The 11,881-nt window shown below is 38.1% G+C and overlaps 1 protein-coding gene and 2 pseudogenes across 2 annotated transcripts; all 3 read right to left on the bottom strand.

Annotated features, from left to right (window-relative positions):
• Positions 1-332: 332 nt before the first annotated feature.
• Positions 333-3,933, bottom strand: LOC117623338 (annotated as a pseudogene).
• LOC117623337 lies at positions 943-5,310 on the bottom strand. The gene is made up of 3 exons (XM_034354277.1): positions 5,208-5,310; positions 4,273-5,076; positions 943-1,049 (listed from the first exon to the last, which is right to left on the bottom strand). The coding sequence occupies exons 1-2, from the start codon at positions 5,307-5,309 to the stop codon at positions 4,456-4,458; spliced, it is 723 nt and encodes a 240-aa protein (XP_034210168.1). The 5' UTR covers position 5,310; the 3' UTR covers positions 943-1,049; positions 4,273-4,455.
• A 52-nt stretch (positions 5,311-5,362) lies between these two features.
• On the bottom strand, positions 5,363-11,653 carry LOC117620854 (annotated as a pseudogene). Its single transcript, XR_004584872.1, has 7 exons — positions 11,552-11,653; positions 10,874-11,415; positions 8,107-8,523; positions 6,730-7,830; positions 6,206-6,640; positions 5,447-6,080; positions 5,363-5,391 (listed from the first exon to the last, which is right to left on the bottom strand). The product of XR_004584872.1 is annotated as a disease resistance protein RPV1-like (transcript).
• Positions 11,654-11,881: the final 228 nt, after the last annotated feature.

The following is an 11,881-nucleotide window of genomic DNA, read 5'->3' as shown; positions in this document are numbered from 1 at the left end:
ATTGGGTTTCTACTTAGATTCAAATGCTTCAACAAGGACAAGATACTAAGATCACCAGGAATCTCTGACGGATTGCAGTCAGCCAGACTTAAGGTTCCTAAGCAATTTGGCCAGATTTCCATGGACAAACTGGCTAATTCAAGCTTATTTCTTGTTGATACCCATGACCTCCAGGACCATATTGATTGCCATATTTTTTCTGATAACATATTTAATTTCTTCCTAACTCTAGTTGTAGAGTGTAAGTGATTAGCAGCAGTCGTACTGGTATGAAGCACAAGCTTTGAGCACCCAGAAAGATCAAGTTCCTGAAGAGATCTCAACATGCTAATTCTTGTTGGAAGCTTCATGAGACTTTGCAGTCTTTTAGATTCAAGAAGATGAGTTTCTCTAGGTTTCCAAGGGATTCATCAATCACAACCAAATTTATGCAGTCTTTAAGAATCAATTTCTCAAGGTTAGGGACTCCTGACAAGTCGGGGGTTGTCACAAGGCTATGCGAATGACTGAGATTAAGAATTTTCAGTCCTAGAAGAAACTGTTTGAAAAAGATGGCAATTCGTTTGGTTGAGTATATATAATGATACCTAAACTTGTGAAGAGTGAGAGAGAGAGAGAGAGAGAGATTAGTATCATACCCTGTTTCCCTTCCAAACATGTTGTAGGCTGCTATTTCGCAGGTCAAGACCAACTAGATTTTCCAAATAAAATTTTTCTGGTATTGATTTTAAAGGGAATCCTCGCCAGCACAACCATATTAATTTTTTTGGAAAATCTTCATAATCTCCACTGACTTTTACATCGTCGAGCAGGAGCAGTTCAAGATTGTGCATTCTTCTAAATGCCTCTGCCTTGAAGTCTACCTCATTTGATGCAGCAGTTGAATTTGTTGAGGAATAGTTAATTGATATGCACGAGAAGTAACCAAGTCGACGTCGTCTTGAACAATTTCCATCAAAGTCTTCAACATGGCACCGGTTTTGGTTACTTGTACTAAATATTGCCTCGCTAGGAAGGTTGAGCATGAGGCCCTTAATAGTTTCTGTTCCCTGCTACGAAATCAGAACATCTGGTAAGTAACAAGTTCACAAGCATTGCACAAATATAAAAGAGAGCAAGTTTCTTACAGTTAATTTTCTCAAAACGTCAGAGGCATCTTTATGCCACACTCTACTACGCTTTCCAGGGTCCTCGGGTGATTCTTCACGAATAATTGCCCTTCCCATGTCTCTAAGTAATTGATGCACGATCAACCTGTTGTCTATATCAATTTCCACTAGACATCTATCAACTAGATTTTGAATTCCAATCCTTGTAAAATTGTCTAGTACTGTAATTGTATAACCCATCTTCTTTTCTATGAAGAAACAGACAATATGAAGGAATAAATTCCTGTCATGATCATCTTTTAGAGAATCAAAGCTTATTCTAAGAATCTTTTGAATCTTTTCATCAGGAATCATGTGCAACTTCTGTAATGCACTTTGCCGTAGATCTACACTTTTTCCAAATAGAGAAGATCCCAAAACTTGGAGAGCTAGTGGAAGGCCTTCACAGTGTTGTACTACAGATCTTGAAAGGTTCATGTAACCTTTGATAGGATGCGCTTGTTTGAAGGCATGCCAACTGAAAAGCTCCAGTGATTCACCCTCACCTAATCCTTTAACCTTAAACATTGCATAAACTGCATGATCATTTAACAGATTTTCATGTCTAGTTGTTACGATAATTTTACTTCCTGGATGAAACCATTCTCGCATTCCAAGAATTGCATTGAATTGCTCAGAGTGGTTCACATCATCAAGGACTATAAGAACCCTTTTGCAACGCACAAGAAGTTTGATCTTGCTCATTCCTTCATCTATGCTGTATATTTTCTTTGTTTTCCCTTTTTGGATATCCGAAAGAAGTTTTCTTTGCAAGCAAACCAAACCATTAGGTTGTTCTGAAGCTGCTCTAACATCTGGAAGAAAGCTGCTACCTTGAAATTTATCAAAGTTCTGCTTATAAGCAGCTTTGGCGATGGTGGTTTTGCCAACTCCACCCATCCCATAGATAACAGCTACACCCACATCATTTGATCTATCCTTCAACCACATGTTTATGCCTCGCACACGATTATCAATTCCAACAGATGGGAAGCAATGTTCGGTGTTGTGTGATTCAGTTTATTTTCAATCTCTTCAACAATATTTTGGATAAACTGCGACTCGTACCTATAAATGGTTGATATCACAGTATACATTAAGTGTTTGAGTGTTTGTGTGTGGGTTTATAGTTAGAAGAATGCAATGGATGATATATCATCAATTGAAATGAAAGATAGCCCCCATGCTATTGTCAATTGAGCATAGGATAGTTAGCAATTGAATATTCTAATTCAAACTGCTACTCGGTCACATGAAAGAAATTACAAGCAAAATCCAACCTTAATTGCACATATAAAGCTTCACTAATATTACACTAAATCAACAGGCATGCTTGCAATTTGTTTTCATATTGTAGCTGTTTTGAGCTACGATTCCTGTTATTATTCATTTAAATTCTAATGAAATGTGCTTAATTGTTGACGAATATATAAATACCTTCCAAAAACTATGTCGAGGAATTAGAGAAGTGCAAATACTTCAGAATAAAAATCAACCACGGAGTAAGAAGTTTTTGGGAATGAAATTACCAATCTCCTAAGACCATCCCTCCCATATCTGCTACCTCTCTAAGAGCTCTTCTCCACTCCTCCACCTTGTGAATGTCCTCCTTGAAGTGCTCTTCATGTCCAGAAAATGCATCTGCAAAACTTCCAGTCAGCTTCCTAACATGGGATGGATCCACATCATAGAATACTGGCATCACCATGAGTCCATCATCAGCTTTTCTACGTTCCATGATCTTCACAAGTTCGTCCAAGCACCATGTTGAGGAAGCGTAGTTCTTCGAGAAGACAATTATCGTACTCGTGATTCTTGTATTGCTCTCTGTATCTCAGCTGCAATATTTGCTCCTCTCTTGATCTCATCATCGTCTCTAAAGGTGTGGAATCCAGCCTGCTCCAAAGCCCTGTAGAGGTGATCCGTAAACCCCTTGCGTGTATCTTCGCCTCTGTAACTCAAGAACACATCATAAGTACACCGGTAAAAGGTGGAAGAAGCATCCAGCTGGGCTATTATAGCAGCCATTTGGAAGCACTCGATCTTTAATTTTGAGTCTTTTGAGTGTTAGTCTTCAGTGAAAAACCCAAAACAAAATATCATATGCAAATGTAAAGCATAATTACAGATAAGAAAAGTAGGGTTGGATCGATCCAAATATTAAGGAAAGTCAAGAGGAGTGTCATTGACTTATCTCCATGAGGACTTGGATTCCAATCTAATGATGACCAAAGAGCAGAGCTACGTTTTCACCACACAGAAGTGGGCCAGGGTGGATTAGTAAGTATGCTCGCTAACTGTTCGATGAAATTCCCGACTCAGACACTGTGGAAGAAAATGGACCATCCCAAATCGAATGCTGTTCAGTATTCTCCACCTCTCTCACTGTCTCTGCTCCAAGAATTTGAATGGGTGCGACACTGAAAAGGCTGAAAGGCTGAATGGCTGAGTGCTTGCTCGAAAGCGGAAATGTCTTGATAGCTGACGAAGAAGAGGAGATGAAATATGCTAACAGAGAAGCTGAAGAAGAAGAAGAAGAAGAATTTGATCAGAGCAACAAAGCAACTACAATCCCATTCAACCTCAAGGAGCCTGCACCTTGAATCCCAAGCAAAACACAATCGGCTGTAAATCCCCACAGCTCAGCTTCCACTACAGAGCTAGACCCCAAATTGGCTCGGATTCCATCCCAGTCACTCTCAGGCGAAATATGGTTATGTAAAGGTGTTACGAAGTTTCAAATGATTGCTCAACTAGAATACCTGTTTTAACAGCCCAGTTGATGCCCTCTGGAATGCTCGGCCCCTGTCGAGTGATGGAATTCTAAAAGTCAAACATGTCAAGATGTTGGTTACTTGCTAAAATTTCACAAAGCTAACATGACGTCCTGAATCAAATCAAAAGGCTCCTCATAACAACCAAAATAAGCACCTTAGGGCATATTCAGGCATAATGTATTAATATAAAATAATTCAGGCATATAAAATAAGTATACTATAAAGCACAATATCCGTCTTCAGCTCCTCCGGCTTAAACAGAGGAGGGCAATAGGTCCACATAAGACCCTTGGCCACATGCACAAGACGATTATGAATACACACAATTAAAAAAGCACATTTCTTACAGTTAATTTTCTCAAAACATTAGAGGCATCTTTATGCCACACTCTACTGCGTTTTCCAGGGTCCTCAGGTGAATCTTCGCAAATAATTCCCCTTCCTGTCTTGAAGTAATTGGTGCATGGTTCACTTGTAATGCACTTTTCCATACATCTGCAGCTTTTCCAACTCAAACTTTGATGCTTATCCTATATGTCTAGGTATGAGACGACTCCTATATGACTATGATTACAAATAACGTATTCACCCATCTTAACCGACTCAAACCTTGATGCTGACGCTGACACATCTCCAGCAACGACATGATTCTGGGTCGAAGGAGGAGTTGTTTCATGCTGGAACATTGTGGTTATATCTTCAGTTACAGTACCCTCATTATTATTCTGCTCGTACACAAGCTGGATTCCAAATTCCTTCGTCCAGAAACTATCGGATTCATCTCTAACTGAAACACGTATTTCTTCCCCACCCTCCAATTCATCGTTTGTGAATCGCCAATGACTAAGCCATAACATATCTTCCTTCTCTTTTGGAAACCCTATTGTGACTGGCAAATAGGTCCACTTAAAACCCTTGGTCTCATTACTGATGCGAAGAAAGGGAACGACCGAGTAACATTTCAAATCCTCAACAAGAACCTTACCTTGTGCATACACAACACATGCATTTAGGCCTCGGATCTTTAAATTAAGATGTGGAGGTATAGTTATAGACAGCTCAGAGTTACCCATGCTCGACTTGTAGCAGAACCAATCTGGAACCTCGCTCCCAGGAAGGAATATGCTAAATATACCACATTCATCCAGTCCCTGTTTCATGCATGCATGGACAGATTTATATATGTTCCAGGCCACAGAAAATCATAATCATCATAAAAAACTATACAATACATGAGAGAGAGAGAGAGAGAGAGAGAGAGAGAGAGAGAGAGAGAGAGAACCTGGAGAGGACCCTTCCTTCTTGTAAGTGTCAAGTAGTCGAACATTTCAACTTCAGTGCTTCCTATGGATTCCAAATTGAACAGACCGATATCTTTGATCATTTCTATGTCGACGTTTCTCAACGGTATTTTTTTTAACACGTTTTGAATTTCAACTACATTCTCGCATGCAATAACCGCAAGTCTAATTGTTGGTAACATGTCGGGTAAGTTTAGTAGTACTCTTTTCAATGAAGTACATCTAGTTGCGATCAAAGCCTCTACACTTGGTGGGAGCTCGGGAATCATTTCGAGGTTTGGGCACATATCCAACGAAAGTCTCTGGAGCTTACTAAGACCATTCAAGTTTACTGGTAGGCTGAAAAATGGGTTTCCATCTAGATTCAAACGCTCCAATGAGGATAGGCTACTAGGAAGATCATTGGGAATTTCTGACAGATTGCAGTACGCCATATCTAAGCTTTTTAAAAATTGTGGCAAACTTGCACTGGTAAGTTGGAGATTTTTTCTTGGCAATACCCATGATCGCATTGATTGCCACAGACTGAGTTTCTTCATCTCACTAGGTGTAGAGTCTGACTGATTTTTAACGATCATACTGGCAGGCAGCACAAGATTTGAGCAACCAGAGAGAATAAGTTTCTGGAGAGATCGCAGCATACTAATTCTTATTGGAAGCTTCATGAGATTTTTGCAATCTTTTAGATTCAAGAAAACAAGTTTCTCCAAATCTCCAATGGATTCATCCACCTCCTTCAAATTTATGCAATCTTTAAGAATTAATCTCTCGAGGTTAGGGGATCCTGACAAGTCAGGGGTTGTCACAAGGCCATGTGAATGACTGAGATTTAAGATTTTCAGTCTTGGAAGGAACTGTTTTAAAAAAGAAGTAATTAGTTTCTATAAATATATAATCATCTTTAAATTTGTCTCTGTGTGTGAGTGTATGAGAGAGAGAGAGAGAGAGAGAGAGAGAGAGAGAGAGATTAGTAGCATACCCTAGTTCCCTTCCAAACATGTTGGAGGCTGCTATTCCGCAAGTCAAGAGCAATTAGATTTTCCAAGTAAAAATTGGTTGGTATAGACTTTAAAGCGAATCCTCGCCAAGACAACCATATTAAATTTTTTGGGAAATCTTCATAGCCTCCACTGATTTTTACATTATCAAGCAGCAGGAGTTCAAGATTGTGCATCCTTCTAAATGCCTCTGTTTTGAAACCTATCTCATTTGATACAGGAAATGAGTTTGTTGAAGAAAAACTAATTGACTGCCAGGAGAAGAAACCAAGCCGACGTCGGCTGCTTGAACAGTTTCCATCATAATCTTCAACATGGAATCTTTTTCTGTTACTTCCACTGGATATTATCTTAGAAGACTCATCTTTTATTAACATAGGAATGTTGAGCATGAGGCCCTTAATAGTTGCTGTACCCTGGTAACAAATAAGAACATTGGGTAAGTAACTTGTGACATGCACAACAAAATTACGAATACATAGACGTAAAAGAAGATATTTCTTACGGTTAATTTTCTCAAAACATTAGAGGCATCTTTATTCCACACTCTAGTACGTTTTCCAGGATCCTCAGGCGATTCTTCGCGAATAATTCCCCTTCCCATGTCTTGAAGTAATTGGTGCATGGTTAACTTGTTTCCATGAATTATCAGCAGACATCTGTCAACCAGATTTTGAATTCCAATGTTTGTGGCAAACCCACATTCATCAAGGACTGTAATTGAAAAATCCTTGTGTCTTCCTATGAAGAAACAGGCTATATGGAGGAACAGACGTTTGTCATGATCTTGCAGAGAATCAAAGCTTATTCTGAGAATCTTTTGAATTTTTCCTTCAGTAATCACATCCAAGTTCTGTAATGCATTTTTCCATACATCTGCAGCTTTTCCAAAGAGAGAAGATCCTAGAACTTGAAGAGCTAATGGAACCCCTCCACAGTATTGCACTACAGGTCTTGAAAGATCCATGTAACCTTCGCCAGGATGGGGTTGTCTAAAGGCATGCCAACTGAAAAGCTCAAGTGATTCATACTCATCCAACCCTTCCACCTTAAACATTGCGCAATTCTCATGAGCCTTTAACAAATGTTCATGTCTAGTTGTTAGGATTATTTACTTCCTGGATGAAGCCATTCTCGCATTCCAAGAATTGCATTGAATTGTTCCAAGTTGTCCACATCATCAAGAGCAATAAGAACTCTTTTGCAACGTATCGCCTGTTCGATCTTTGTTATTCCTTCATCCAAGCTGTATATTTTCTTTGCTTTCCCCTTTCGGAGATCTGAAAGAAGGTTCCTTTGCAAGTGAACCAAACCATTGTGAAGTTTTGAAGTTGCTCTAATATCTGCAAGAAAGCTGCTACCTTGAAATTTATTGAAATTCTGGTTATAAGCAGTCTTGGCAATGGTGGCCTTGCCAATTCCCCCCATCCCATAGACTGCAGCTACTCCAACATCACTCGATCCATCTTCTAACCACATGTTTAGGCCTTTCACACGATAATCCATTCCAACTACATAGGGATCGACTCGTAATCTCCTATTCCATGTGTGATCCAGTTTATTTCCAATAACTTCAACTATATCTTGGATAAACTGCGACTCGTACCTATAAATTATTGATATCAAAATACACAAGGCACAAAAGTTATTTCTTTTCAACAAAAAGAAACTTATTTCTTTATTATTTTTATTTTTATTTTATAGAAGAGAATTGATATTTATATCATAGGTTGAAATGAATGATATTAAGCAAATGAACTTTCAAAACAGAAGTGCTGCCATCTAACAACTCCATGAGATTTAAGAAAAAGCTTCACTATAATCTACTTTAAAAAGCATCCAAGATAGAGTGAAAACCACCATTTTGGGAATGAAAAAGTACCGATCTCCTAAAACCATCCCTCCCAAATCTGCAACATCTCTGAGAGCTTTTCTCCACTTCTCCACCTTGTCCATCTCCTTGTTGAAGCGCTGTTGGTGTCTGGAAAATGCTTCTTCAAAAATTCCTGTCTGGTTCCTGACATGGGATGGATCCACATCATAGAAAATCGGCATAACCATGTGCTCATTAGTTTCTCTACGGTCCATGATCGTCACTAGTTCATCCAGGCACCATCTCGAGGAAGCGTAGTCCTTGGAGAAGACAATGATGGATACTCGAGACTCTTGTATTGCTTTTTGAAGCTCTGCTGAAATATTTGCTCCTCTCTCGATTTCGTCATCATCTCTAAAAGTGTGGATCCCTGCCCCTCCAAAGAGTGTAGAGGTGATCAGTAAATCCCTTGCGTGTATCTCGCCCCTGAAGCTCAAGAATGCAACACTCCATATGAATTGTCCACTACTAAATTCCAGATATACAGGTACTACTAGCAATACTGATATCGTTGTATTAAATTTCATAGAGACGAACTAGTAGTTCATTACTAGCAATACCAACATTGTTCATAACTTAACCACGTACAAAGTTCAGTAGATGTTAGATTTTATTACAAAAGACATTAGTGTTATTATGAACGGAACCACTTATTATAAGTTGTAATTTATTTAGTTAAATTTCTGACGTAGGACTTTATATTCTTCACCATTAACTACTTGAAAATTTAAAGGTGAAATTAAAAGTTAGACTAAATTGTGAAGATGAAAAATATGGTCATTCAAGAATATAGATAATATATTCAATAATAAATGGACTACAGTATGCTCACTTGTGATGCAAATGGAAATCTACATGTTCAAGCACATTGACTAAATGATTCATTGAGTGAAAACTAGCTAGTGGAAAAAGTGGTCAAGTACTTGATGAATAGTTAAAAAATGTGTGTGACAGATTAATATATTAAGAATATAAATGAAAAACAACAGCCAGTGGAACATAACTAAAGCCAGGTGGAGTCAAAGTCAATGTTGATGACTTATCTCCATGAAAGTTTCAAGTCAGAGTTAATGAGGACCATTTGGGACCATTCTCTCAAATTAAATGTTGTGCATTCTCCACCTCTAGTTGATAATTATAGTTACTCTCCGTCTCCGCCATGCTCAAATTTCAATTGGATTGAAACCTTGCGCTCTCTCTGCCTCCAAGAATCTGAAAGGGTGTAAAACTCAAAAAGCTGCAGGGCTGAGCATTTGCTCGAAAGCAGAAAGGTCTTGAAAGTTGATGAAGAAGAGGAGGCAGGAGATGCTAACAGAGAAGCTGAAGAAGAAAAGTTTAATGCTAAGAAAGAAGGCCAAAAGTCACAATTGGTACTTGTGGTTTGCTTTTAATTTTCTCCTTTTGGTTTGCTACTAATTTTGTTTTTTAATTTCAGTCAAATGTTCAAATTTTTTTTTTTTTTGGTGTGGTCAAAGTTAAGAAGGGGTAGGAGCATTTTCTCAAACATGCACTCGAAAGTGCCATGGATTCCAACGTGAATGCTGTTAGAGAATTTTTTCATGGCCATTTCTTGAGCCGGCATCGAAACACGAATATCTTCGTGGATAAGGCACATGCATAGTTCAGCGCCTAAGAAAAGTTGCAGTCAATTTTGTTATTAAAAATTGTGGTTTTTTTTTATTTATAAAATTCTTATTCAAAACTTTTGGATATAAATAATATACAAAATAAATATTAAACAGTAAAGTAAAATAAAGAGCCAAGTAAACAAATAAATAAAACAAGTTAAGATTAAGAAAACAAGTCTGGTATAGTGAAAGCACGTCAAAGACGCTGTCCTAAAGCCTTTGTAGCCTCCCTACGTGCAGGTAATGACGGTCTACAAGACTCCAAGAGACGACCCCAATATGCAGGCTTAACTCGAAGGGGAGGGGCTGCTCGCGGGAGAGAGAGAGAGAGAGAGAGAGAGAGAGAGAGAGAGAGAGAGAGAGAGAGAGAGGAGATATTTTTAAACCCAAATTTTGAAATATTTACGGTTTTGTCATTATCGATGTTTTGATCGTAACTTCTTGGTTACAACTCCGATTCAAGCCTACCGCGTGTCTACGAATTCGTCTCAGTACAATCTTCCCAAAAATACCAGTCACTGCCCCAAACACTTTCTGGGCAAAAAAATGACCAATTTACCCCTACCCTAAGGGTAAATTCATAAATTGACTTAAATAATTTAAAATATAAATTAAATTTTGAGTCGGGGTGTTACATTATATATAAAACACACATACAATGTATACATCAGAATTATGCACATGCCTACATATACTAAAAGTTTGTTATATATACATACATGTGCATATGTATAAGAGTACATATCACTTTAAGATTATGTATTTTTGACTATACTATATAACAAAAATGCATATGGGTGCTTGTTACACTGTGAATCATGATAGCAGTATATGTGTGCTTCTCTAGAACAAGCTAACACTTTTTTTTTTTTTTTTTTAAAGAATGAACAAATATACACATCACAATTTATTTTTCTATTAAATTGTCATTAGTTAATACCACGTGAAATACTTTCATTTGTTTTTAGATGTATGTGTGTATCTTTTTTTGTTTTTTTTTGTTTTTGTTTTTTTTTTGTTACAATGTAAATGTATACATAAAACATAAAATCCGGGTTCAGGTCTGTTCTGGCCAAAATCAAGGATACCATCCATTATGATTACAAATAAAGTATTCACCCACCTTATTATTATTATTTTTATGAAACCTTGATGCTGATGCTGACACATCTCCAGCAACGACATGATTCTGGTTCGAAGGTGTAGTTGTTTCATGCTGGAACATTGTGGTTCTATCTTCAGTTACAGTACCCTCATTATTATTCTGCTCGTACACAAGCTGGATTCCAAATTCCTTTATCAAGATATCATCTTCATCTACTCTAACCGAAACACGTATTTCATCCCCTCCCTCCAATTCATCGTTTGCGAATCGCCAATGACTAAGCCATAACATATGTTCCTTCTCTTTTGAAAACCCTATTGTGACTGGCACATAGGTCCACTTAAGACCCTTGGTCTCATTACTGATGTTAAGAATGGGAGCGCGGTAAAATCCCCTTCCCTTATCATCATCAACCTCATCATGTGCATACACAACACACGCATTTAGGCCTCGGATCTTCAAATTAAGATGTGGAGGTATAGTTATAGACAGCTCAGAGTTACCCATGCTCGACTTGTAGCAGAACCAATCTGGAACCTCCCTCCCAGGAAGGAATATGCTAAATATACCACATTCATCCAGTCCCTGTTTCATGCATGCATGGACAGATTTATATATGTTCAAATATTACAGGCCACAGAAAATAATCATCATAAAAAACTATACAATACATGAGAGAGAGAGAGAGAGAGAGAGAGAGAGAGAGAGAGAGAGAGAGAACCTGGAGAGGACCCTTCCTTCTTGTAAGTGTCAAGTAGTCGAACATTTCAACTTCAGTGCTTCCTATGGATTCCAAATTGAACAGACCGATATCTTTGATCATTTCTATGTCGACGTTTCTCAACGGTATTTTTTTTAACACGTTTTGAATTTCAACTACATTCTCGCATGCAATAACCGCAAGTCTAATTGTTGGTAACATGTCGGGTAAGTTTAGTAGTACTCTTTTCAATGAAGTACATCTAGTTGCGATCAAAGCCTCTACACTTGGTGGGAGCTCGGGAATCATTTCGAGGTTTGGGCACATATCCAACGAAAGTCTCTGGAGCTT

This window comes from Prunus dulcis, chromosome 3, assembly GCF_902201215.1.
Source record: "Prunus dulcis chromosome 3, ALMONDv2, whole genome shotgun sequence".
Lineage (NCBI taxonomy): Eukaryota > Viridiplantae > Streptophyta > Magnoliopsida > Rosales > Rosaceae > Prunus > Prunus dulcis.
Note: the sequence above shows the minus strand (reverse complement) of the source record. Positions and strands in the feature narration are given on the sequence as shown.

Bases quoted from the DNA above. Each gene is read 5' to 3' on its own strand.
- LOC117623337 (XM_034354277.1), bottom strand. From the start codon at position 5,309: ATGATCAAAGATATCGGTCTGTTCAATTTGGAATCCATAGGAAGCACT. The intron at 5,077-5,207 runs GTTCTCTCTCTC...TGCATGAAACAG, and splicing joins GAAGGAAGGGTCCTCTCCAG to GGACTGGATGAATGTGGTAT.